Below are 27,961 nucleotides of genomic sequence, written 5' to 3'. Positions count from 1 at the left end.
GTTGCTAAAATTGGGCTAGGCAGGTGGAATACAGAACAGGAGACCAAGATTGGGGCCTACTTGAGAGGAGGGCTCTGTGAGCCTCGTTGATGTTTGCACAAGGAGACAGTCTTTGTCAATTCTTTTGGTTGATGTTATTTTGTTTTTCTGTAGCATATCCTCAAAGCCTTCTTAAGAGAAACATTGCAAGGCAGTAAACTTTGAATTCTTGTATTAGTTTCTTATTGCTGCTGTAACAAATTATGACAAACTTGGTGACTTAAAACTATAAGTTTATTTTCTTACAGTTCTGGAGGCCAGTTTTACTGGGCTAAAGTCAAGGTGTCATCAGGGCTGGTTCCTTCTGGAGCCACTAAAAGAGAATTTGTTTCCTTGCCTTTTCTGACTTCTGGAGGCCACATGGCTCCTCCCTTCCTCACATCATCGCAACCTCTTGCTTCCATTGTCACATCTCCTACTTCCTCCTTTGACCTTCTTGTCTCCCTTTTGTAAGGAGCTTTATGATGACATTGGGTCCACCTGCATGATCCAGGATAATCTCCCCATCTCAAGATCCCTACTTAACTATAGCTGCAGATTCCTTTTGCTATATGAGGTACATTCATAGGTTCCAGAGATTCGGATGTGGACATTTGTTGGGGGGTCATTCTTCAGCTTACATATCTTGTAATATCTAAAAACTAGAGGCCTGGTGCATGAAATTCATGCATGGGGGGTTGGGGGGGTTCCCTCAGCCTGGCCTGCACCCTCTCCAATCTGGGACCCCTCAGGGGATGTCCAACTGCCGGTTTAGGCCCCATCCTGCACCAGGAGTCGGACATCCCTCTCACAATCTGGGACTGCTGAGTCCTAAGCAGTTGTCTGCCTACCAGCTTGATCGCCGCCTAACCACTCCCCTGCCAGCCTCATGGCCCCCAACTGCCCTCCCCTGCCGGCCTCATGGCCCCCAACTGCCCTCCCCTGCTGGCCTCATGGCCCCCAACTGCCCTCCCCTGCCAGCCTCATGGCCCCCAACTGCCCTCCCCTGCCAGCCTCATGGCCCCCAACTGCCCTCCCCTGCTGGCTTCATGGCCCCCAACTGCCCTCCTCTGCCGGCCTCATGGCCCCCAACTGCCCTCCCCTGCTGGCCTCATGGCCCCTAACCGCCTCTGCCCCGGCCCCCACCACCGTGGCTTTGTCTAGAAGGAAGTCAGACGGTATAGGAAGATGTCTGGTCTCCTGGTCTAATTAGCATATTACCCTTTTATTAGTATAGACTAGAGGCCTGGTGCACGAAATTCGTGCACGAAGGGGGTGTGTCCCTCAGCCCAGCCTGCACCCGCTCCAATCTGGACATCCCTCTCACAACCCAGGACTGCTGGCTCCCAACTGCTCGCCTGCCTGCCTGCCAGATCACACCCTAACTGCCCTCCCCTGCTGGCCCGATTGCCCCTAACTGCCTTCCCTGCCAGCCTGGTCATCCCTGCGGGCTGGTCGCCTCTAACTGCTGGCCTGGTTGCCTGCCTGCCGGCCTGGTCGCCTCTAACTGCCCTTCCCTGCTGGCCCAGTCACCCCTAACTGCCCTCCCTGCCAGCCTGGTCGCCCCTAACTGCCCTTCATTGCTGGCCTGGTCACTCCCAACTGCCCTCCCCTGCTGGCCCAGTCACCCCTAACTGCCTTCCCTTGCCAGCCTGGTCACCCCCAACTGCCCTCCCCTGCAGGCCTGGTCCCCTCCCAACTTTCTTCCCCTGCAGGCCTGGTCACCTCTAACTGTCCTCCCCTGCAGGCCTGGTTACCCACAACTGCCCTCCCCTGCAGGCCTGGTCCCCCCAAATTGCCCTCCCCTGCAGGCCTGGTCCCCTCAACTGCCCTCCCCTACAGGCCTGGTCCCCACAACTGCCCTCCCCTGCAGGCCTGGTCCCCCCGAATCGCCCTCCCCTGCAGACCTGGTCCCCCCAACTGCCCTCACTTACAGGCCTGGTTCCCCCCCAACTGCCCTCTCCTGCAGGCCTGGGTCCCCCCCCCCCCCAACTGCCCTCCCCTGCTGGCCTGATTGCCCACAACTGCCCTTCCCTACTGGCCATCTTGTAGTGGCCATCTGGTATCCACATGAGGATGGCCGTCTTTGACCACATGGGGGTGGCCATCTTGTGTGTTGGAGTGATGGTCAATTTGCATATTACCTCTTTTTTATATAGGATGGTTTTATTTTTTTCTCATGCTTAATTGATAGTTTGGCTTAGTATAGAATTCTGAGTTCATGATCATTTTGTCTCAGAACTTTGAAAATAGTGCTTCATTATCTTCTAGCTCAGGTGTCCTCAAACTATGGCCCGCGGCCACATGTGGGTGTTTCTGCCGTTTTGTTTTTTTACTTCAAAATAAGATATGTGCAGTGTGCATAGGAATTTTTTCATAGTTTTTTTTAAACTATAGTCCGGCCCTCCAATGGTCTGAGGGACAGTGAACTGGCCCCCTGTTTAAAAAGTTTGAGGACCCCTGTTCTAGCTGATAAGAAGTTTGCTGCCAACCTGATTCTTATGCCATGGTATATGACTTGACATTTTCCCCTCTCTCTAAACTTCTGAGATTTTTTTTATTTTTGCATATGTTGAACGTTACAACTGACTTAAGGTGAGCATCAACTTAATTAGTGTCCAGTTCAGTGTAATTAATGTTCATAAGCATGCCTCTAATGTGGCTATTACTTTACTTTTCAAATTGTAGGTCCCTACCCTTTTAAAAGAAAGCAAGGAAGAAGGAAGCAATGGAGAGAAGAGGAAAGAACAAATAGAATATAAAATTTCACAGTGCTATCTACAGTAGTTATACATATTGTTAGATAAAACATTTGTTTCATTTGTATATGTGTGGTATGTTAAAAAGTACAGAACATTCCAAAATTTAGCATATATTTGCTCAGTGCCTGAAACAGCAGTTTTCACTTTAAAAATTATCATTAAGATTATGTTACAATATAAAATATATTTGAGGAGGAGAGCATTTCTACTTAGCTTTAATGTTTTAAATAAAAATTTTCTTTGTTTCTCCATGGCAAACTTTATTAAAATTAATAAGAATGTGGCTCATTTTGAATTACAAGAATAAGGAATATCCTGAAGCTGCTTGTTTAAAGCCCCTGTTTGTTATTAGATGGAATGCTGGGTGTAGGCTGGTGTGCTTCATACTTGGGATCTAGCCTGAAAGACATGTTTTACCCTCAACAAATATCATCTTTGTTTGAATATCTATGGTCTGTGTAACCACAGCAAGGTCTTTTTTTCTCCCTTAGAATGTATCTGAAATGTCTTCTTTCTTGTGCTTGTTTCACCAGCAAAGTAGAGCTGCCTTCCATTTTTCAGTTTTAGTTTGTTGCAGAATGTGTGGGGTACCACCTAACACACTTGGTGTGCTTTAGAATTGTAAACTAATAATGAAAGCTTGGAATAGATAACTTTACTCTATGAGGACTGAAGCTGTTGTTAATTCCCAAGGCAAGACAGGGTATCTAACAAACGGTAAAGTAATTTTTAAATTAAAATTGTTGATTTATATATATTTAATGTTCATATTTCAAAATATACACCAAGAAAATGATTTCCTGTCCATTTTGTTTTATGGGATTGAATTTGAAACTTGACAACTTTGAATGACTTATTTATTTGAATTTGGAGTTGAGTTGTACTGAGTTACAATGCATGCTTTTAAAAAATGTAATTCAGAAGGATACTTGATTTTTTAACAGTTTTTGTGTTTAAGTGAAGTAATGGTCTTCTTAAAATGTTATAAAACACTTTGTAAATGCTATAGTTGTCATTTTCTGTCATAAATCTGGGCTCAGAGATGTTTTCTTGTATCATTGAGTATTATTTAATCCAAACACCTATTATTCTTACTTTTTAAAATTTGCCTCTTAAACTTTGAAACATTTTTATATTAGATGTACAGTCAATAAGAATTAAATTTGATTTAATTTGGCTTGAATAATGTAATAGATTTTTTGAATTTGAGAATGATACATGATATAAGTACTAAGTGACACAGCTGTCATGTTTAAGAGGTGCCTGGAACTTTGTATACACTTGCACACAGACACAAGACAGCTGTTGAATCCCAGTGGTCAGTGTTTTAGGGCAAACTCTTTTTCTTGCAATGCAATTTCTAAGTAGGCAAGCAGAATGAAACCAAAGGAAGTATTTGAATAGAATTCTTAATAACTTCTCAACTATAGATTAGACAGTATGAAACACAATTTATCTGTAGCAGTCTTAAGTTTAAGGATGCTATTTCTTACTCTAAAGATGACTGTTTCACAGTGCAGATTATTAAATAACTAGAGGCCTGATGCATGGGATTCATGCACTGGTTGGGGGTGTGGCCTGTGGGGATTGGCCCGCTGTGGGAGCGCTGCTAATCCCGGTCAGCCGAGCGATTGTGGACCTGAACAGCCGCTCCCGCTGTGAGAGTACCACTCATCCCGGTCAGCTGAGCAGCACTCCCACTTTGGGAGCACATTGACCACCAGGGGGCAGCTCCTGCATTGAGCATCTGCCCTCTGGTGGTCAGTGCATGTCATAGCAACTAGTGAATTGGTCGTTCTGGTCATTCCACCATTCGGTTGCTAGGCTTTTATTATATAGGATGTCTTTAAACTCCATATTGGAAAAGATTGGAATTTCCATTTAATTTCTTCAAAGAAGCAGGTTTGACTGTATTTTATAAAATTAATTTGACTTTAAATTTGCTTTCTTTTTAGAATATTCATTAATAGTATGAAATTTTCTCCCCATGGGAAAATACTAACATAGGGGATTTCTAAAGGAATTTAAAGATAAAGAACATGTATTTGATTTAAAGTTAACTCTTCTAATCATGTTACTAGTAAAGTTACTAGTAAAGTATATCATCTTTCTTCCATAAAATTAGGATACAGTTTCATCCAGTTCCAATACAACCTGTTATATGGTTAGGTTTTCTTTCCTGGAAATCTCTAGATGAGATGATTCGTGTAAAGCTCTATATGTTACAGTTTGCCACACTGATGTTTTCTTGGGATACTTTGCATCACTTTCCAACTCCATACTGTTTCCCGTTTTTGCCTTTATTCTTTTAAACTTGTCATCACTAAGTTGGAAATAAGTTTTGACTCCTACGACTGGTAGCAGGAATAAAGGACTGGTATAAAATACATTCATACATGCCCAGCAGGTGAAACTTAGTGGTTGAGTGTTGACCTATGAACCAGGAGGTCATGATTTGATTCCCGGTGAGAGTACATGCCCGGCTTGCAGGCTCAGTCCCCCCAGAAGGGAGCAGATTGATGATTCTCTCTCATCATTGATATTTCTATCTCTCCCTCTCCCTTCCTCTGAAATCAATAAAAATGTATTTTTTAAAAAATAAAAATTCATTCATAGAAAATGCTCATCCTTTGAATTGGCCTAATCATGATAGAAATTAATGCTTGGCTGCTCTGTTCATGGAAATGCAACTTAGTAGTAGTCAAGTTTTCTAGTTTGTGTTCAATTTCTATTGATTTGCTTTGTCTTCCCTTTTGTAAAAGTGTTAGTGTAATGTTTTAAAGGGGGGCAACAGAAGAAGGAAAGAGGAATTGACAAAGTTTCATAAATCTAAAATAGAATAAAGAATCTGTATATAACTGTGTTGATTATCTCAGACTTCTGATTGCATTAGTTAACTATGAAAATCTAAACTAGTCTGTATTTTTATTTTCTCAAACCATTATATTATGTATTTACATTTCCCCCAAAGGACAGCATATTGACATTTTATAATATAACCAAGAAAAACAGTGGCATAAACATTTTTTACTAAATATAGTTTTAAAAATTTACAGGTTCCCATTTTGCTATTTTTACCATTATAAACAATACTAGAGGCCCGGTGCACGAAATTCGTGCATGGGTGTGTGTGTGTGTGTGTGTGTGTGTGTGTGTGTGTGTGTGTGTCCCTCAGCCCAGTCTGCTCCCTCTTCAATCTGGGACCCCTCGAGGGATGTCCGACTGCCTGGGATCGGGCCTAAATGGGCAGTCGGACATCCCTCTCACAATCAGGATTGCTGGCTCCCAACCACTCACCTGCCTGCCTGCCTGATTGCCCCTAACCGCTTCTGCCTGCCAGCCTGATCACCCCCTAACCACTTCCCTGCCAGCCTGATCGACGCCTAAATGCTCCCTGCCGGCCCGGTTGCCTCTAACTGCCCTCCCCTGCTGGCTTGGTCCCCCCCAACTGCCCGCCCCTGCAGGCCTGGTTACCCCTAACTGCCCTCCCCTGCTGGCCCGGTCACCCCTAACAGCCCTCCCCTGCAGGCCTGGTTGCCCCCAGCTGCCCTCCTCTGCAGGCCCAGTCACCCCTATCTGCCCTCTCCTGCAGGCCTGATTGCCCCCAACTGCCCTTCCTTGCAGGCCTGGTCCCTCCCAACTGCCCTCCCCTGCTGGCCATCTTGTGTCCACATGGGGGCAGCCATATTTGACCACATGGGGGCAGGAAGCCATCTTGTGTGTTGGAGTGCTGGTCAATTTGAATATTACCTCTTTATTATATAGGATTGTGCTCATTGTTGATGATCTTATTGACATAAATCCCTAGAAGTGGTATTGTTGGATAAAGGATATGCCTGCTTTTAAGATTTTTGATACATAATATCAAACTGCTTTCTGGAAAGATTTATACATTTATAATTCTACCCCCAGTGTAAGGTACTTCAGATTTGCCCACACTTTTGTCAGCATTGAGCAATACTGTTGCATTTTTTATTAGTCTGAGGTAGGTGCAAAGGGATATTTTAAAACTTGTATATCTTTAGCTTTTAATGAGTTTGATTCCCCCTCCCCCCTGTGTCATGGCTTTTAAATTTAGATTTTATTTTTGTCAGAGCTATATTTGGTTTAAAGATTCAGCAGTCTGTAAGACTTATTTTGAAAAATAGCTGACTCCATACCCCTCCCTCCTCACTGCTTACTCCCCTAGCTGATTCTTTTTGTGTTTACTTCCATAGTGCAAGATAACACACGTCTATTGCCATTTCCTGCTTCTGCAGCTTTAGGCATCATCTATTGGTTTCATGCTTTGGATGGAGGGTGAGGTTCTGTGCTCCCAACCTCTCTACATATATGCACATCCCTTCAACTCTCAGGGCATTGATACCTTTAACTCCACCCTTCATTCTCCTCAGGAATTATCATTTGCTAAGCCTTTGAGGGAAGGGCTTTAAGAATTCCTCTATTGTCATTTCAGTTCCATTTTAGGAGGAATGGATATGTGTGTTCCACCTGCCACCTTTAATTGGAAGTTCTTTTTCTTCTCTTTAGTCATCATTGTTATAAAGTAAATGCTTATATGGAGTCCAGACTGTCTGGATTTGAATCTTAGCTTTGCTATTAACTAGCATTGAGACATTAGACAAGTTGGTTCAAATCTCTAAAACCTCATTTTTTCCATCTGTGTAATAGGATTAATAGAATACCTATCTTAGAGTGTTATAAAGTGCTCTTCACAGTAGTATCTGCTGTCTGGCAGTTTCTTAACTCTCTACTAGGCACAGTAAGAGTACAAATATAGTTGTTCCTGCTGTTGTTACTCTTGTGAATTTCTTGCTCATGACCTTGACCCAATCTTCCATTGGAATGCTTGTCTTTTTCTTATTGATCAGTGGTACCATTTATGTAGTCTGTCATTGGTCTTTTATTTTTATTCATGGTACTTGGTATGTATAGTCATATTCATACTATTTTATGTTATGATCTCTACTTTTGTTATCAGATTTGTGTTTTTGAAAGATACCTGATGGTAATAAAGAAGGGTGTGTGTGTGTGTGTGTGTGTGTGTGTGTATTTTAGGGGAGGAGGGTAACACTGAAGATTATTATAGTATTTGGGACATTGATATAGTATTATAGTGTTTGGGACATTAACCTCAGAGGTTAAATGAAGAAATGATTATTTTCATCATGTAAGAGAAATACTTTTAAAAAAACTCCTGAAGTATAACTTGCTTTAGTTTTCTTTGTGGATGAGTGCCACTAATTTTTAAGAGCCTTCTTGAGTGCTCTTTTCATCATCTACCCAAATGGCTTCATCTGAAAACTTAAAGCTTTTACTTTCAATTTCTCGTTTAATACTCATTTCTCTGAAATTAGATCAAAATTGATTCTTGAGGGATAAGATTTATCATATCCCCTAAGTTAATGCTATGTTAACAAAGTTGCTTTTTTTCAATATTATACATAATATTGAAATGATATATATGTTGATATTTTAAGGTTGTAGTTACAGATACTTAACTCATCCTTTTAAGTTTATTTGATTTTTGCTGGTTTGTCATCTTAGGCAGTATGGATTTATTCTATTTGTATCTGTTTTGTTAGTTTTATAATTAATTAACTTTATGATCCCTTAAATAATAGTTCATCTAAATTTGATCTCTCCACAGATTCAGACCAGGATGTAGCACTCAAACTTGCCCAGGAGCGAGCTGAAATAGTTGCTAAATATGACAGAGTAAGTATTTATATTTACTCTTTGAGTAATATTTATTAGTAAAAACAACATATAAATAGAAATGGATTTGCTTTTGGAGCACTTAAATTACAGAACCAGTTTGTTTACTTCATGTGACCATTCAGGTCATCCTTTTTCTTTGACTTCATCTCCAAATGTTCTCTCCTTCCTTTCCTCTACACTAACCTCTCCAAATTCTTGCTGCTTTCTAATACACTATGCTTGCTTCTCACTCTGGGTCTTTGCATTGGCCATTTCTTCTGCCGAGAACAGATAGGTCCTGACCATGCTCATGCCTCATTACCTTACCTCTTTCAGATCTCACCCAGATGCTACCTTAGTGAAATCATTGAGCACATTGTTTAATACTCCCCCTACCCTCTATATTCCGTATCCCCTTTTCTTATTTACTTTTCACCATAGCACTTATGATATTAACATACTATCCTATCTAATAAAAGAGTAATATACAGATTGACCATCACTCTAACACACAAGATGGCTGCCCCCATGTGGTCAAAGATCCTGCTCCCATGTGGACACAAGATGGCCAGCATGGGAGAGCAGTTGGGAGGGACCAGGCCTGTAAGGGAGGGCAGTTGGGGGTGATCAAGCCTGCAGGGGAGGGCAGTTAGGGGTGACCAGGCCAGCAGAGGAGGGAAGTTGGGGGCAAACAGGCTGGCAGGGGATTAGTTAGACATCAATCAGGCTAGCAGGGAAGTGGTTAGGGGGGGATCAGGCTGGCAGGCAGAAGCACTTAGGGGCAATCAGGAAGGCAGGCAGGCGAGCATTTGGGAGCCAGCAGTCCTGGATTGTGAGAGGGATGTCCGACTGCCCGTTTAGACCCAATCCTGGTGGGGGTCCCAGATTGGAGAGGGTGCAGGCTGGGCTGAGGGACACCCTCCCACCCCGTGCACGAATTTCGTGCACCGAGCCTCTAGTATATTATACTTACTTTGTTTGTTGTGTGCTCTCACTCCTAAATGTAAGGATTTCTTCTTATATACTTTTTTTTTTTTAAATAAAAATAATGTTTTATTGGTTTCAGAGAGGAAGGGAGAGAGAGATAGGAACATTAATGATGAAAGAGAATCATTGGTTGGCTGCTTTCTGAGCACCCCACACTGGGTATCATGCCCACAACCTAGGCATGTGCCTTGACTGAGAATCGAACCTTGTGTGACCTCCTGGTTCATAGGTCGATGCTCAACCACTGAACCACACCAGCTGGGCTTGATTTACTCTTGTGTTTGAAATACTTAGAACAGTTCCTGACTCATACTAGGTATTCAATAAATACCCCTTTTAGTCATAATTTATGGGTGCTATTAAAAATTTAACCTGGATCTAAAAATTTAAATTACACATTATATATAATCTCCATTAGCATTAAATTAGTTATGGAATCTGGTTTTTGAGTTCTAGGAAATCACAATTATTGACTATTTAATGTCTCATTATTTCCTTATCTCTTGAGGTCTTTGGGTTGAAGAAGTGATTTATTTATAAGTGTCATGTTTTATATTTATACTAGGGGCCCAGTGCTTGAAATTCGTGCACTGGGGAGGGGTCCCTCAGCCCAGCCTGCCCCCTCTCACATACTGGGAGCCCTAGGGGATGTCCTACTGATGGCTTAGGCCCGCTCCCTGTTGGAGCAGTCTGTCCTCCCTTTGCGGGAGGCGACTGGGCTGATCAGGGGAATGCGCCAGCCCCATCACCCCGCTACTGCAGCCACTGCCAGTCACCGCAGCCACCAAGGTATTTTCATCAACATGGACTCCAGTCTCTTCACCATGAAAAAATGACAACTTTCTTTAGGCATTTTTAAGATGTGCCTTTCATAAGATATGACATTTCTTTTATTATTTTTATTTTTATCCTCACCTGAGGATATGTTTCCATTGATTTTTTTCCCCCATCCCTCCGATTCCAGGCTCGGCCACTTCCCAAGCCTAAAGCGCCTGCCCCAGGATGTAGGCTTGGGAAGCACCCCCCCCGCCCCGCCCCCCCGCCCCTCCGATGGCAGGCTCGGCCCCTTCCCAAGCCTACAGACTTCACCCCAGGCTGTAGGCTTGGGAACACGCCGCCCTTCCCCACCCCTCCGATGGCAGGCTCGGCCCCTTCCCAAGCCCCTCCGATCCCAGGCTCAGCTCCTTCCCAAGCCTACAGCCTCTGCCCCAGGCTTTAGGCTTGGGAAGCGGGTAACCCCCGTCCCCAAGCCTAAAGCCTCCGTGGGATGGCCGGCTGGGAGTGACCTGGGTGCCAAGGAGGTTCCCAGGACCCAGGTATGTATGCAAATTAACCATAATCTTTATTGGGTTAATTTGCATACTCACTCTGATTGGCTGTGGGCGTAGCGGAGGTACGGTCAATTTCCATGTTTCTCTATTATTAGGAAAGATCACTTGCATGTAATTTTATATGTTACTAGAGGCCCAGTGCACGAAATTCGTGCACGGGGCGGGGGTGTCCCTCAGCCCAGCCTGCACCCTCTCCAATCTGGGACATCCCTCTCACAATCCAGGACTGCTGGCTCCCAGTCGCTCGCCTGCCTGATTGCCCCTAACCGCTTCTGCCTGCCAGCCTGATCACCCCCTAACTGCTCCCCTGCCAGCCCAATCGTCCCTAATTGCCCTCCCTTGCCAGCCTGGTCGCCCCCAACTGCCCTCCCCTGCCAGCCTGGTTGCCCCCAACTGCCCTCCCCTGCTGGCCATCTTGTGGTGGCCATCTTTGACCACATGGGGGCAGCCATCTTGTGTGTTGGAGTGACGGTCAATTTGCATATTACCTCTTTATTAGATAGGATTTTTGTTTTTTGGGGAGAATAACAGGTGCATAGAATTAGAGAAAGCCATCTGCTTTCTCTGCCCTGCTTTCAGAGAGGCATATGGGTAGGTCTCAACTGAGTGGTGATGTTCCCAGAGTTTGTTTTAAGTTGGTCATTTGGAACAGTAAAACTACCACTCATGGATGCTTGCATGCATTGTTGTTGTTTTTTCCCCATGCAACTAATACTTACTGACCAGGCTTGGCATTGTGCTGGTCCTGAGGATTCACATTACAGACATGAGTTAGAGTAGCCTTTGCCCACAAGATGCTCAGAGCTTACTTGGAGGAGAACCCAGGAGCAGACAATTATAAAGTATACTTAGATGCAGGGGTTCATGAGATAGTTTGGTATTGAGTCTGAAATTTGAGAGATTGGTATAGCCAGCTACATTTGGGGTTCCTGCACCAATAGTGCTAGTTAACAGCTTCAAGAATGAGAGAGCAGTGGCTGAAGACAGAGTTATGGCCACACCAACAGAGATACTGTGAAAGAGCCACCAAAAAAGAGTTGGAAAGGCATGAGGAGAACCAGGAGAGGTGGTGCCATGGAGGTTGAGGAATAAGGAGTGAGCAACTGCTTTGAAAAACTCCATTAGAAGAGTGTCCACAGGTTTTAACAGTGGGAGATTATGCCTCTGGCAGGAATAACTTCCGGGCTGATGTATCTGTAAGTAAAAAAGTAGAGAGACAAGGTGGATAGCCCACTCCAATGAGAAGTTTGGATGAAAAGACAAGAAATACTTTTTGTCCTAAGACAGGCTGACTGTAAAAGTTTAAAGTTTGATGGCTCATTCTTGAGTGTCTTTCTTATCCTCTGCTGTTCCCTCCTTTCCTGGTATTTATAGGAACCCAAGTCTGATCAAAACTTAGTAACATGTACCCTGGCCAGTATATTCAGTGGTTAGAACGTTGGCCTGTGCACTGAAGAGTTCAATTCCCAGTCAAGGGCATGTACCTTGGTCGCAAGTTCAGTCCTTGGCCCCTGTCGGGCATGTACAGGAGACAGCCAATCGATGTCTCTCTCTCTCTCTCATCAGTGTTTCTCTTTCTCTCCTCCCCCTCCATCCCTCCCTCCCACCACTTTTTCTAAAAAGCAATGGAAAAATATCCTCTGTGAGGATTAACAAAAAAACAACAAAAAAAGCTTAGTTACATGTTAGCTGTTGCTGACATAGAGTATCTTCCAAAGTTTGTAACTAGAAAATAGTGATTATATTGCTAAAAGATATATATATTTAAAGTTAAGGTGGATAGTGCCTCATTTCCAGCTCTTACTGTTAATACATGAAAAAAAGAACTCTTTGTTTTTGGTCTTTTTATTTGAAAAATTACTCAGTTTTATAGATTTCTAATAACACCCTTCTTTGTTCACTATTATAGGGACGAGAAGGTGCAGAGATTGAACCTTGGGAAGATGCTGATTACCTTGTTTACAAAGTCACGGATAGATTTGGCTTTTTACAGTAAGTTGCACAGATTGAAAGCTAACTTTTTTATTATGATGCTTTTGTGGACACCTGTTATATTGATTTTATTTATTTTTACTAGCACTGTTGTGAATAAGACTGGTGCGGCAACATGCTTTTTATTATTAAATTCCCTGCATTTTTATCCTCTATCATTGAAATTCAACTATTTTGTAAGAATACAATCTTTAACACTATTTGTTACGTTTTAGTAAGAACATTTAGTACAATAAATGAGTTGGATTAATACTTTGTCAGAATTAAATGGAAATTAATAAAAAATTGTATTTCAAAAATAATTATAAAACATTTTATTTTATATAAATGCATTTTAAAAATAATTAGCTATTAGAACTTGAGTGTTATGCAGCCTGAAATTGAGCAATGAAAAAAAAATGCCATTGATCTTCCTTATAATTGTATTCATGTTAATGTATTTATGTTATTCTTAAAAAATTTTTTTTAAATATAGTTTTTATTGATTTCAGAGAGAGGAAGGAAGAGGGATAGAGAGATGGAAACATCAGTTTTGAGAATCATTGATCAACTGCCTCCTGCATGCCCCCTACTGGGGATCAAGCCCACAACCTGGGCACGTGCCCTGACCTGGAATCGAACCTTGACCTCCTGGTTCATAGGTCAATGTTGAGCCATGCCAGCTAGTTATTTGCTTCTCAAAATTAATTCCATTCATCCTGAATATATTATATAAAGAGTTGATAGAGGTCTAGACTGTTACAAAATAGAGTGGTTAAAAGGATTTTGACTCTTAGAAACATCCTGCTAATGATGTTAATCTGCCTGTTCTGATTCTGGCATTGTCTAGTCAGGTTCCCATAGACTGGATATTTCTCTTCATTTCTGTGGTGTGTTTGGTTTCATATAGTTCAGTGATTAAGTTCTCATTCAGATGTATTTTTTCAGTCTTGTCTACACTAATAAAAGAGAAAGATGCAAATTGACGTACCTCCGCGATGCCCATCAGCGAATCAGGAGTGAGTATGCAAATTAACCCTACAAATATGGTGGTTTAATTTGCATACGCAGGTGCCAAGCCCTAAGCCTCGCAGGACCATCCTGCCTGGGGAGGCGAGGGCGGTGGTGCCAAGCCCCGCCCACAGGGTCCCGGGACCATCATGAGCATGGGGTTGCTGAGACCCAGGCGAAGCCTCTGGCCACAGATCCACAGCTTCGCGGAGACCGACTCTACCAGGCTGCCCGGAGGCCATGTGGCTGGGCCACAGGGTGCCCATTCTAGATGTGACACAGAGAGGAGGTGCGGAAGGAAATCCAGAGAATGGGATGTGGGGGTTCAAGACTCACTTCCTTTGGGTTTTGTCCTTCTTGGGCTTAGTCCTTTTCTTTTGGGCCTGGAGCACAAGCACTGCAGGAGAGAGGGATGGATGAAGGCCGAATGTGGAAGAGAGGAGGTGACCCAGGTGAGGGTGGAGACCTAGCAGAGGTGTGAGGCCCGACTGTCGGGCCGCCTGAGGGACGGCTCCAGGGCGAGCGCCATGGCTTTGGCGAAGCGGCCGGCCAGGAGGCGGGTGTTCCAAGGGGCGCAGAACAGCACCGCACCGTCCCTCTATGAGGACACCCCACGCAGCTGTTGCCTTCGCCAGCAGGCTCTGGGCGACATCTGCAAATGCTACTGCAACCTCTAACATTCTGGGCAAAGAACTGACCCTGTGCCCCTCTGGGTACCAGGCTTGCTAGGAGTGTGCTGTCACCAATGCCATAGATCAAAAGCAAAAACCTGGCCAGGCAGGGTGCTCCCAAGGGGGCTTGGGCCAGGGCAGGGGGCCAGTGGGCAGGGATCTGCCTTGCCTGCAGAGAGAGAGGTTCTGCAGTGGCCTCAAGACGTGGGTGGGTCTGGCCGGGGATCAAGGAGCATGGAAAGACGCCCAGGTGGAGGGGCAAGGACCCGCAGCCCGGAGTTGGGGGTTGAGGGGCGGCGCCACCTCAGTGGAGGGGTGCTGCACTGCAGGGTACCTGACTGACTGATGCGATTCAGAGAAGCTCCCAGCGCTAACCTGCTAACGGGCCTCGCCCAGGCGGCCTTCGCACTTCAGAGGCTGTGACTCCTGCTCCCGCCTTGGCCCAAAAGCAAGCCCACACCCACCCTGCCCCATGGCAGCGCACGCCTGTGCAGTGAGTGCGAAGCCTACCACCTGCTCCGGAGAAGGGGGGGGCAGTAAAGAATGGGGGCGGGGGGCCGGGGAGAGGAAAGAATGTGGAGCTTCCGTGATGAAGAGGTGCTTGAGAAAGAGGCTTGGAAGCCTGACGGGAAGGTTTGTTCTGTTTGCCTGGCTGCTGCCCCTTAGGAAGGGCAGAGAGCATGACTTTGTGGGCTCCCTCCATGCTGAGTCAAGTTCCGCAGCCAACTGGAATTGGCCTCAGTTTCCTGGTCTGTAAAATGGATTAAGTGTGTCCCAGTGCCTTCGCTGAGCTTTGATGGCCTATTGAGATACTATATAAGGAAGATGAGGGTAGAAGTGAGAAAGAAAAGGAAAGGCGAATAACACGAAAGATTGGAAGGAGCCTGTAAACCCATTGTCACTTAAATAGGGAATATAGTCAATAGTGCTATAATGATGATATGATGCCAGGTGGGTACTGGAAATATCAGGGAACACTTTGTAAAGTATATGATTGTCTAACCACTATTCTGTAACTAATATAAAACTTGAAAGTAATACAAAATAATATTGAATATAAAGAAATGAAAATAAGAGTGAAATTTTTATAAATTTCAAAGTTTAAATACAGGCTGTAAAGGAAAGAAGGGGGAGAATAAAAATAGTGTTTTTCATTTTAACCACTTTACTGTCTTTTCAGTACATGAAAAAGACAGTTGTCTTTATATGGTGCTTTTATACTTTTCTAAGTCATTATCTCATTTGAATTTCAGGGCAACTTTAAGACAAGATAATTATTCCCTCCACTATTCAAAGAAAGGAAACCTTGGTGTCTGGCCCCAATGATTTAATCGTCAAGCCCTTATTGTAAAGCAGGGTTAGTGAAATTTTCTGTGAAGGGTCATATCTATACTAATAAAAGCCTTGGGGGTGATCAGGCCAGCAGGGGAGGGTAGTTGGGGACAATCAGGATTGTCCCGGATTGTGAGAGGGATGTCCACAGGGATCGGGTCTAACCCGGCAGTCGGACATCCACTGAAGGGTCCCAGATTGGAGAGGGTGTAGACCAGGCTGAGGGACACACCCCCTTTGTGCACGAATTTCGTGCACTGGGCCACTAGTTTATTATAAATAAGAAGAAGCCAGAGATTTTTATTTTATGATATATGATTAAATATTGAAGGAAAAATACAGTTTTTTGTATAGTAGTTCATAGCAGTAACATAGTACTCAGAACTTATTCTCTCCTTCTTTTTAGTCTTCTTGCATTTAGACAGTATTTGGTTGTCTAATGTTTTTCTCAGGGTAAAATAAGCAAATAGATAAACAGAAACAGTTCTGAAAGTTAGAGAATATATGCTTTTCTTGTGTCTTCACTGGCTCAGTTAACCATTTCATGCCTCATGTAAAACTACTCTGCATACTGACAGTGCCGTGGAAGCTTTGAAGACATAAAATGATAGAAGACTCCATAAAGATCTGGACAAATATAAGGTGTTATTATTATACCTAAAGACGTAACATTAGCAGACCCAAAATGTTCTCCTGAGTAGTTATTATTAGAAGACTTTGAATTTCAGCAGAGTAACAGAGCAGAATTTAAACTATGATGAAAATACTGTTCTTAAATTAACCCTCCACTTCCACTTTTTTTTTTTTTTTTTAAGTAAATCAAGGTTGGCCACCAATATGGCAGGAAATGATTACACATTTGTGTGGGTTAACAGGCAGATCTGAGGTATGTGAGGGAGTTTTGAAGGACAAATTGATCATTTAGCCTGGTCAAGATCAGTGGGTCCCAAACTTGCCTGCACATTAGAGTCAGTTGGGAACTATTTATTGTTTTTAAATAGATTTCTGGGGTCCATCCCATATTTTGATTCAGCAAGTGGAATACAACTCAGCTGATTTTGACCTCCCCTGATGGGAGTGAACCACTCTAAGAGATGTTTTAATCATAAAATGGTCTAATATAGTACAAAATACATATGAAAAACCTGTGAATTCCCAAAAAGGGTCTAGTAATTACCTAAATTCTCTTTTCTCATTGCTTTGAACATCTTGAGTGAGTTTCTGGCCTGTACTTGGCAGTCTAAAAATCGCACTCAGTTATTTTGTTGTTTTTTTTCCCCTGTGCTGAGGACCATTTGGCACTAGTGGGGAAAAGTCAGTCAATAATCTATCTTAATAATATTAGTTAATATTTATTGAGCCCTTACTGTGTGACAGGTACTGTTTTATGCTCTTTTCATTGAGTAACTAATTTATTCTCTCAAAAAACTCTGTGAGATAGGTACTCTTTTTTTTAATCATTTTTTTTCAGATGAAAATGAAGCACAAAGAGATCATGCAGCTTGCCCAAGTTGTGCTGACAGTGTCAGATCTGGGTTGTGGACCTTGGCAGTCCTACAGCAGAGCTGTCTTCTGAACTTCTGCATTGCACTGTCTTTTCTGCTCTCCTGTGTTTTTAATAAGAGAAACGTAGTAGAAGGCTTTGAAACGCCTAGAAACAAAACAAAAAAAGGGTGCCTAAGAGAGGGATACTGTTTGAACTGATCACATGTACTGAGGTATGCTCAGATAGCTAAGCTCATCACTTCTTTAAAAACGAAGCCAATTGATATGAGTTCTCATACTGACACAGTAATTTTTTTTAATTTACTCCATGATGCAGTTCCAAGGCAGACAGCAGAAATGAAAATAATGAAGCATAGAAATGGATTTTAATGTAATGTTAGACTTTATTAAATTTCACCGAAGTCATTGATTTTTGTTACAATGTCTAATTTCAGTAAAACGCTTTCTATAGAGGTCGCTGCTAGTGGCTTTTATTGCTTGTCACTGTAGACTGGAGTTTTTTGAGTGCTATTGAATAAAGTCACATGGCCTAAGCATTTAGATATTGCTTCCTGTCACATCTTGATCAAAAGAGCATTTCTTTCTGCTGTCTTAGTTCTTTGAGATTTTTTGATTGGTTCTTCAATGAAATTGGGTTTTAAGTGTCAATGTCAGTACAATGCAATAGCAAAAACTAACTTTGTCGCCTTCTCTGAAGGCTGCTGACTTCATATCTAATTATAGTTTTAGTAAGTTAAATGACTTGTTATGATATGTGGGGAAGGATGACGGTAATTAGCAAATGCAGTACAGGAATAACTTGGTTTTATAACAGATTTCACAATAAATATGAAAATTGTTGCCAAACCAGCTTGGCTTGATGCTGGAACAGGAATATCTTTGTTAAGTACTCAGAAATGGGGCGCTATCCCCAATCCGTATGCTGTGATTGCATTGTATCTGAGAGTAGAGAAATCGAGCTTATTTAAAAAGTTAGAGAACTTTCAATATTTTTATCAAAAATAGCCAGTGCTACTCTGCTCACAAAGAATGCTTGGTATTTGGATAATGATAGATAATGTTTTTAGGTCACAAGTTATTAATAGAAGGATTAGAAGGAAAATGTACCAAAAATAAAGATAAAATTAATACCAAGCTTCAGGTTTTGAACTAGTTATCAAAATGTGTACGTTTATAAAATTTAACTGATTGTAGTTTATGATGTCTATATAAATACTGGAAAGCCAGAATAAAGGTATTTTTGTTTTTAAAACGTATCTCTTTTGATGACAAGGGCTTGAGAACTCTTTCTACTCAACTAATAATTTTGACTGGAATGAGTCTACTATAAAAATAGAAAAAACATTTAGTCAGTATATTCAGCTTAACTGATTTTAACAAGTTAAATTTTAAGTTTCCAAATGAAAGTTTATTTCAAGTTATAGAAATGCTCTGAGCTATTAAAAAATTACAGACACATATATTCTAATTAGTAATTCTATATTTAATAGCAGATGAAAAAATAGATCCAGTTAAGGTTCCTCTCTTTCCAGAGATGACTATGTTGTTGCTGTTTTGCTTACTGTGTTTCTGTGAGGCATAGCTTCTTACTGTCATCTTGGTGTTTTCTTGGAGCAGCTTCTAGGTGCTTCTTTCCCTTAGAGCATAAACCCTTGTTTTCTAAAGCAGGGAGAGGCAATCATTTTCTGTAAAGAGCCAGATCTGAAATATTTTTGGCTTTATGGACCCTTTGTCACAGTCATTCAACTCTACCATTGTAGCATGAAAACAACCACAGACAATACATAAATGAATGAGCGTGGCAGTGTTCTAATAAGCCTTCATTTACAAAAACAGGCAGTGGGCCGGATTTGATCCATGGCTGTAGTTTGCTGACCTAAAGGAATACTCCACTCACCCAGATTTTGGTCCCTTTTTTTTTTATATATATACTTGAAGGATATTTAGGTGACAAGGTAAATATGCTCATGTGCATGCAGGCATGCATTCATCTTTCCCATCATATATTCATTCAGCAATATTCGTGTGTTCCTTCAATATGTCAGCACCTGTGCCTGAGGCTGGTGCAGTGCTTTTTTACATGTGTATCTAGACATTGTGTGTGGCTGTTGGGAAGGCAGTATTCCCCTGCTGTCTCTTTGGAAGGCTGTGGAAATCAGTGTATGCCACCACAGAGATTTGAGGAAGAATCCTTTTTTTGGAGATGAGTGTTGTACACAAAGCAGATTTTGTATAAAAGGTTTTAAGCATGGAGCAATAATGCATGAAAATCCACGTGGGAAACCTTGACCAAGTTCTTAAGGTCTGTCATCCATCTATGAAGTCTAAAGGCTTATTACAAAATTCAACATCCATTCATGAAAAAATTCTCAAAATGGGCAGAGGGGACTGTATCTCAACATAATAAAGGCCATATATGACAAATCCACAGCTGAGATCATTCTCAGTGGGGAAAAACTGAAAGCTTTTCCTCTAAGATCAAATGCCCACTCTCGCCACTTTTTTTCAATATAGGACTGAAAGTCCTAGCCAGAGCAAAAAGGCAAGAGAAAAAAAAAAAAAAAAAGGCATCCAAATCAGAAGGGAAGAAATAAAACTGTCTCTATTTGCAGATAATATGATCTTATATATATAGAAAAGCCTAAAGACTCCACCAAAAAAACCTGTTAGAACTAATAAGCAAATTCAGTAAAGTTGCAGAATACAAACTCAAAATACAAAAAATTAGTTGTGTTTCTATATGCCAGTAACAAACTATTAGAAACAGAAATTAAGAGAACAATTCTATTTACAGTTACATGAAAAAGAATAAAATATCTAGGAATCAATTTAACCAAGGAGGTAATAGATCTGTACTCTGAAAACTATAAGACATAGATGAAAGAAATGGAAGAAGATACAAATGAGTGCAATAATATTCTATACTCATGGATTAGAAGAATTAACATTGTTAAAATGTCCATTCTACCTAAAGCAATATACAGATTTAATGCTGTCCCTATCAAAATTCCAATGGCTTGTCTTACAGAAATAGAATAAATAATTCTAAAAGTTTTATATAATCACAAAAGACCCCAAAATACCAAAGCAATTTTACACAAGACCAAGGCTGTAGGCATTACACTTCCTGATTTCATACTATATTACAAAGTTATAATAAGCAAAACAGTATGGTATTGGTATAAAAACAGACACATAGATCAATTGAACAGAATAAAGTGCCCAGAAATAAACCCACATATTAATTTATGACAAAGGAGACAAGAATATGCAATGGGGAAAGAATAGTCTCTTCAGTAAATGATGTTGGGGCCCTGGCTGGTGTGACTCAGATGGTTGGGCATCGTCCCATGCACCAGGAGGTTGCAGGTTCGATTCCTGTTCAAGGGCATATGTCTGGGGGCTGGGGGTAATGGGTGAAGGTGTTCAATAAGTATAAACTTTTAGTTATAAGTAAGTACTGAGGATGTAATATACAGCATAGTGACAATAGTTAACAATATTGTATTGTATATTGTAGATCTTAAAAGTTCTCATCATAAGGGAAAAAAAAATCTGTAAGCATGTTTGCTGATGGATGTTAACTAAACCTAATATAATTATTTGCAGTATATATACATACATCAAATCTTTGTTATAGCCTAAAAGGAATACATTGTTATACGTCAATTGTGTCTTAATTTTTAAATAAATAAAATTTAAAATGAACATTAAAAAATGCTTGGATAGTATGAGTTCCGTAACTGGGTATCATGATATGGGGACTGGATAGGCAACCAGATCCTGGTGGGGTTGCCACAGGGAAATTATGTGAAATATTGGGTTCATTGGAAATCTAAGACCACGTTTGTATACTCCTGGATTTTGCCTAAGGCTGACTGTGGTTATATGTATACTAGAGGCCTGGTGCATGAATTTTGTGCATGGGGGGCGGGGGTCAGTTCCTCAGCCCAGCCTGCGCCCTCTCACAATCTGGGATCCCTCGGGGGATGTCCAACTGCTGGTTTATGGGCCTAAACTGGCAGTCGGACATCCCTCTTGCAATCCAGGACGCTGCATGCACCAGTGACCATATTTTTCATACAGGTGAAAGGTGTCTTGCTGTTGTATGGGCAGCTGCATTTTTTTGTCCTAATTATGAAAAGTAGTACATAACCTGATCCTTCTGAGGCAGTAGTACCATTTTCCCCATCTTATGGGTGCAAAAACTGAAGCAGAGAAAAGTTAAGTAATTGGATTTGTCACACAGTTATAAGTGTCAGAATCAGGGCTGACAAAATGTGCAAGCCAGAGTCCATGCATGTCATCGCTCTATCATCCTGTTTTTTCAGTATTAGAGTAGCCTTACTAGGTTTCAATTTTTAAATCTAAGATACTGTTCCCAATATATAGGGTAGGGTCCCTAGGCCTGGCCGGTGATCAGGGCTAATCTGTGGGGCAACGAACTGGGCGATCGGGGTGCCCCCACTGGCACCCACCTTGGCTGGCAGCCTGGTGCTGCCCGCTGGCCAGCCCTGCCCTCTGTCGCCACCACTGGTCATCTCCCTCTGCCCGCTGGCACCTGCCTTGGCTGGCCTGGCGCCACCTGCTCACTGGCCCCGCCCCCCAACCGTTCTGCTGTTAGGTCTATTTGCATATTAGAGTTTTATATAGATTCTGGCATTCCTTGCCTCAGAGTTTCAATAGCATGATTTGAGGTTAACATGGAGTGGGGTGCTATGCGAAGTCCTGTCTCATCTTGAATTTCACAAAGCAGTTAGTTTTTAGGACCTGCCCAACACAGGCCATGTAGCCTGAGCAGATGATCAGCATCATTCCACAGCCAAGTGCAAAACTTGGTTCTGATTCAGGGTTGAGAACAGGTTTGTCAGTCTTGTTTAGTAAATAGGAGGACACCAAAAAAGTTCACCCAGCAACTTAAAAAACTTCTGTGATAGGCAGCCATAGGTTCGGAATGTTCAAATAAACAGTTGTCAGAATCAGCTCAAATCAGCTGTACAAAAGGTTGGTCTTGCCCAGGGCAGTCCACTTATCCCAGAAATACCATTCAAGGTGTCGCTGCGGACCTAATTACCTAGGACACTCCAGTGGTGTCAACAAGTCCTCTCCTATCAATAAATGAAGAATGGATAAGTACACTTTAAACCAGAAGTTATATCTTAATTCGAACTCACTGGGTTAGATAATTCTGAACATCTCTACATTAGGCTAAGTGTGACTAAGTGAAAATGTTAGTTTCCATATCTGTGAAATGAGGGTTTGGACTATCTCTCTACTCAACTATTACACCTTTTTGTCGGTTCCATGGCTATAACTTCATGGTTCACCTAAGGACTCCAGTCATCAGGATAGCAAAACTCTGCTACTCTGAAATACTGGACTCTTGAATACGAATGCATTACACTCTGCAAAGTGGTATTATGTGATCTCAAGAGAAACTGAGGCAAGAATGTGTACATATCATTGCCAAAACATAAATTCTACTGAGATAGCAACTTGAAGCACATAACTTTGTTTATGGATAGCAGATTGTTTTTATGTTACTGACAGTGATAAAAGAGTCTCAGAATATTTTATATTAGAGGTGATAGCACAAAATTACTGCCAGAAAAGTAAAATTTATCTGTTATTGTATGTTAAAAATTGACGTTTTCACAAATGAAGATTTCCTTATTTACCAAATAAATGGTGAAGTTTGCTTTTTAATTCACATATTCATTGGAGGCAGTTTTATTTTCTTATACTAATTTTTTTAAGCAATCATTTACGTATTATAGGTCATGGTTTGAGCCAGAGAATGAAGGTTGGTGAACTATAGCATGAAACTGAGTAATTGAATTTTTAATTTAATTTTAATTCACATTTAAAATTAAATAGCCACATGTGCCTAGAGATTACTTTATTGGACAGTGCAGGTCTCGAAATGTTAAGATAAGGGACACTGTGGTTACAGATAGCTACTTGTTTTATAAGGAATTAGGTGGAATGGGAGCTATGTAATGTTTGTGTACATCATGTGTACCTATTGGTTTATAATTTTTTCAAAGTTTGCTACGACTATTTGACATGTACTGTTGTTTTTTTCTCTGCAGTGAGGAGGAGCTCCCATATCATAATGCAGCAGTGGATCGGGTAAGGCCAGCTCTGCATTTACTGACCGTTACTGGTGAATTGGGTTTATCAGAGGAATAAAATCTACCACCTTCCTGATTCTGAATGCCATGTTAAATATAAGTGGGGCAGTCATTGTTAAAATTTGACCCTAAGTATATCACTATAAGAAAGTAATTAAATTAATGGTGAAATGATTTTAGGAGATTGATGGGACTTCTGACAGATATTTGAGTAAAGGAAAGGTAGCAGTAAAGATTTGCATTCCAGACAGGTAGTTCTCACTCTAGGAGTGCTTCCTAATGCAGAGTCTTTAAAGAGCACAGTTGCTTAGGACCCACCTCATTCATCAAGTCAGACTCTGGGCAGGAGGCTGGCAGGTAATTTGTAAAACGTTTCCCAAGAGATTCTCATGTATTCTGTGGCTGATAGAGCACTACTCTAAAACAGAAGCTCTTTGGAACATCACTGTCCCATGAGTGTTTTTTTTATTGTTGTTGTTTAAAAAAATTATTTTTTTAAAATATATATCTACATTAATAAAAGAGAAACATGCAAATTAACCATCACTCTGCTACACCCACAAGCCACGTCCACCAGCCAATCAGGAGTGAGTATGCAAATTAACTGAACCAAGATGGTGGCAGCCACGGAGCTGGAGCAAGCAGGAGGCTTGGGTTGCCCCGGCGATGGAGGAAGCCAAGCTTCCCGCCCGCCCTGGCCGGCCCTGGCCTCCACTCAAGGTTACAAAGTTTCAATTATAGAAGATAAATAAATCCCAATAAAAATGGCAGCGGCTACGGAGCTGGAACAATCAGGAGGCTTGGGTTGCCCCGGCAATGGAGGAAGCCAAGCTTCCCGCCTGCCCTTGCCTCCGCTCAAGGCTACAAAGTTTCAATTATAGAAGTTAAATAAATTCTAGATACTTGCTTCCAGCCGGCTCTGGCCTCCACTCAAGGAGGCGCTGAAAAAAAAAAAAAAAGAAAAAGAAAAAAAGGAGGGTGATCAGGCCAGGATGGGATGGCAGGGACCTTTGGGGGTAAGCAGACCAGCAAGGGGGTCAGTTGGGGGTGATCAGGCCATCAGTGGGGGTCAGTTGGGGGTGAGCAGGCCATCAGTGGGGGTCAGTTGGAGGTGATCAGGACAGCGGGGGAGGGGGCATTTTGGAGTGAGCAGGCCAGCAGGGGGGCAGTTGGGGGTGAGCAGGCCAGTGGGGAGGGGAGGTGGGGGCGAGAAGGCCAGCAGGGGGGGCAGTTGGGGTGATCAGGCTGGCGGGGGAGGGGGGCGCAGTTGGGGGCGAGTAGGCCGGCAGGCAGAGTCATTAGGGGCAGGCAGGCAGGCAGGCAGGTGAGCGGCTAGAGCCAGCAGTCCCGGATTGTGAGAGAGATGTCTGACTGCCATTTTAGGCCCAGTTCCTGTAAACCGGCAGTAGGACATCCTTCTAGGGTTCCCAGATTGGAGAGGGTGCAGGCCGGGCTGAGGAACGCGCGCCCCCCCCCCATGCATGAATTTCGTGCACCGGACACTGAGTGTGTGTGTGTGTGTGTGTGTGTGTGTGTGTGTGTGTGTGTGTATACATATACACACACACACATATACATACACACACTGAGTGGCCAGATTATTATGATCTCTGAACGCATAATAATCTGGCCACTCAGTGTATAATTCTATATAATAAGAGGCTATATGCAAATTGTCCCCTTGACCAGGAGTTTGACCAGCAGGCAGGCCGGCCAACCGCCCATGTCTCATGACCAGTAGGCAGGCCGGCCAACTGCCCATGTCCCATGGCCAGGCTGGCCGGACCCCACCCATGCACGAATTCATGCCCCGGGCCTCTAATATATATATATACACACACACACATACATACACTGAGTGGCCAGATTATTATGCATTCAGAGATCATAATAATCTGGCCACTCAGTGTGTGTGTGTGTGTGTGTTTGTGTGTGTGTGTATCAATTTCAGAAAAGGGAGAGGGAGAGAGAGATAGAAACATCAATGATGAAAGAGAATCATTGATCGGCTGCCTCCTGCACTTCCCCAGTGGGGATTGAGCCTACTATCCAGGCATGTGCCCTTGACCAGAATCGAACCTGGGAGCCTTCAGTTCCCAGGTGCTCTATCCACTGAGCCGATGCTCTATCCACTGAGCCAAACTGGTTAGGGCTGTCCCGTGCATGACAACTTTCCCACCAATAACAGCCAAGTTTGCTATAGTCAAATAAAGCTGTTAGCTTTTTAAGGACTTAGGGAAGTCTTATATATAGTAAACCTGTCACCTTTTGGTAGCTTGGGAGTTTCGCCTTTCTTCATTATATTTGGGCAGGGAACTGGTTCCATAGCTGAGACCAGGGACTGAATATTTTAAAGTTGGTCAGAATCTCTCTTCCCTTCTCTGTTGTGTGTGTGTGTGTGTGTGTGTGTGTGTGTGTGTGTGTGTGTGTGTGTGGAGGGAGGTACCAAAATGTGACTTGTAGAATGAGAAGAGGCTACTGATTGGGTTTGTTCCTACTTTGTTTATGTTTGATGAGGAAGGAAGCTGAATTTCATATAATTGAGGTAAAATTAAAATTGGAATTTGGAAAAATATTTCATAAAATCTTTCTAAAATCAAAATTTTCTGAAAATAACAACTGTAGCATAACTTTGAGATGTAGACAAAATTGCCATTTGACATATATATAGAGTTCCCTATATGTACTGCATTCAGTTGAATTCTCTTGTGACTTCCTGATTCTCTCAGTATCAGACCTTGATGTTTTGCAAAGGAATTTTTTTTTTTTTTTGCTTTTACATTTATTTAGATTTATTTTATGCTGAATTTACTCCCGGGCCATAAATTTTTATTTCTTCAGTTTCTTCTGAGATATCTTTTTCTTCTGTGCAACCTCCTCTTCTGGTTTAGGAACAGTCTGCTCCTTTTCAGTAAGGATCATCTCAATGTGTCAGGGAGAGCTCATGTTTGGGTGAATCCGCCCATGAGCTCTGTAGGTTCTACACCACATCTTGGGAGCTTTGTTCACCTGAATGTGCTATGTGATCAGAGAGTCTACATCTAAACCCTTAAATTCAGCATTACTCTCAGCATTTTTAAGCATGTGCAACAAAAATTCAGCACTCTTTTTGGGCCACCAACCCTGTGTCCAGCCCCACTGTTTTGCCTGGGCACACCTACCAACTCCACCATTGTAACGACAGCATGGCACACACTGCTTCTTTAAGGTGACATCCTTCAGATGCTTGGTGGCTTTTCGAATATGCATACCCTTGATGGCCTGGGCAGTTTCACGAGTGTTCTTAAAGTGAACGCGGAGATTTGAGCCTCTTGATTGGCATGATTTTGTGGGGTTTTCTGGGTCTAGTGAATAGCGAACCATTTTCAGAGGTCACCTATGGCCGCTTTGGGGAAGAGCAGGAATTTTTTTTAATAGCTACATTCTTGCAGAGCACTGGACTAGGTATTGCCTAGAATATTTGGATCAAATAGACATAGTTTCTGCCTTTGAGATGCTCATTGTCTGCCTAGTGACTAGAGGAAGGTCAAGTGAGAGATTGACTGATTATTGGTGGCTTTTGGGAACATAATATTAGTGACATGAAATAGCTATGCTGGTGGTGGGGAAGGCAGATCTGTGGCTAAGGAATGAATGAGAAGGAAGTGATGAATAACAGTGAGCAGTTTCTAAATTCTGCCTCTAGTGAACTTTTTACCAGTCCCCTTTGAAATGGGAACATAAGGATTTGTTTCCACTCTCTGCCCTTTCTTCTTGCCTAGTGCCCAGATTGCACTAATCCTTGGACCCCAGTGATATCAGCACTGCTTCATTGCCCCTCGCTATACTCATGTCTTCATTTCTCTCTCTTCCCAGCTCAATTCTGTAGTCACTTGCATAAACCTTAACCTCTCTCCCCTCTGTTGCTTCTTCTGGGCTAAACTATGGCCCTAGTTAAAACCAACTTTCTGCTGCTGCAGTGCCTGCACCTGCATAGAAAAGTGCAACTAGGGAAAGACAGCTGTGCTGACTGGTTTTACTTTACATTTATGATCACAAACCTCAGCTGGAGCATTAGCACTGCCTGGAAGTCACACTGTTCCTCCCTAGTGAATGAATGTCTGCTCTCATTTTAACTATTGGAGCCTTTTCTTCCCCCCTCAAACCTCCAGTACTCCTTATCCGTCCTCTGTCAGCTAATGGCCTTACTTCTTATCTATACTAATAAAAGGGTAATATGCTAATAAGACCAGACATCTTCCGGATGTCCTTCTGGACAAAGCCAGGGTGGCGGGGGCCGAGGCAGAGGCAGTTGGGGTGATCAGGCCGGCAGGGGAGAGTAGTTAAAGGGCGATCAAGCCAGCAGGGGAGAGAGCAGTTAGGGGGTTGATCAGGCCAGCAGGAGAGAGAGCAGTTAGGGGGTGATCAGGCCGGCAGAGGAGAGCAGTGAGGGGGCGATCAGGCCAGCAGGAGGGAGCAGTTAGGGGGCAATCAGTCCGGCAGGGGAGAGCAGTTAGGGGGCGATCAGGCCAGCAAGAGGGAGCAGTTAGGGGGCGATC

At 42.6% G+C, this 27,961-nt stretch overlaps 1 protein-coding gene and 1 pseudogene across 3 annotated transcripts in view; one reads left to right on the top strand and one right to left on the bottom strand.

The window, feature by feature from the left end:
• USP6NL (USP6 N-terminal like) overlaps nucleotides 1–27,961 on the top strand; it is a 203,581-nt gene that overhangs the window by 101,737 nt on the left and 73,883 nt on the right. The window contains exons 1-4 of one of the 2 annotated variants that reach the window (XM_079768778.1): nucleotides 3,428–3,497; nucleotides 8,431–8,498; nucleotides 12,708–12,790; nucleotides 23,382–23,421. In XM_079768778.1, coding sequence (XP_079624904.1) covers nucleotides 3,443–3,497; nucleotides 8,431–8,498; nucleotides 12,708–12,790; nucleotides 23,382–23,421 — 246 coding nt within the window. In that variant the 5' untranslated portion in view covers nucleotides 3,428–3,442. Of the gene's footprint in view, nucleotides 1–3,427; nucleotides 3,498–8,430; nucleotides 8,499–12,707; nucleotides 12,791–23,381; nucleotides 23,422–27,961 lie in introns of those variants that run through there. The other variant, XM_079768777.1, reaches the window with a different exon arrangement.
• LOC307102904 (large ribosomal subunit protein uL22-like) lies at nucleotides 25,923–27,455 on the bottom strand (annotated as a pseudogene). Its single transcript has one exon. The product of its transcript is annotated as a large ribosomal subunit protein uL22-like (transcript).

Source organism: Cnephaeus nilssonii, assembly GCF_951640355.1.
Source record: "Cnephaeus nilssonii genome assembly, chromosome: 1".
Classification (NCBI taxonomy): Eukaryota; Metazoa; Chordata; class Mammalia; order Chiroptera; family Vespertilionidae; genus Cnephaeus; species Cnephaeus nilssonii.
The sequence above is the reverse complement of the archived record's forward strand: the minus strand, read 5'-3'. Positions and strand labels throughout refer to the sequence as shown.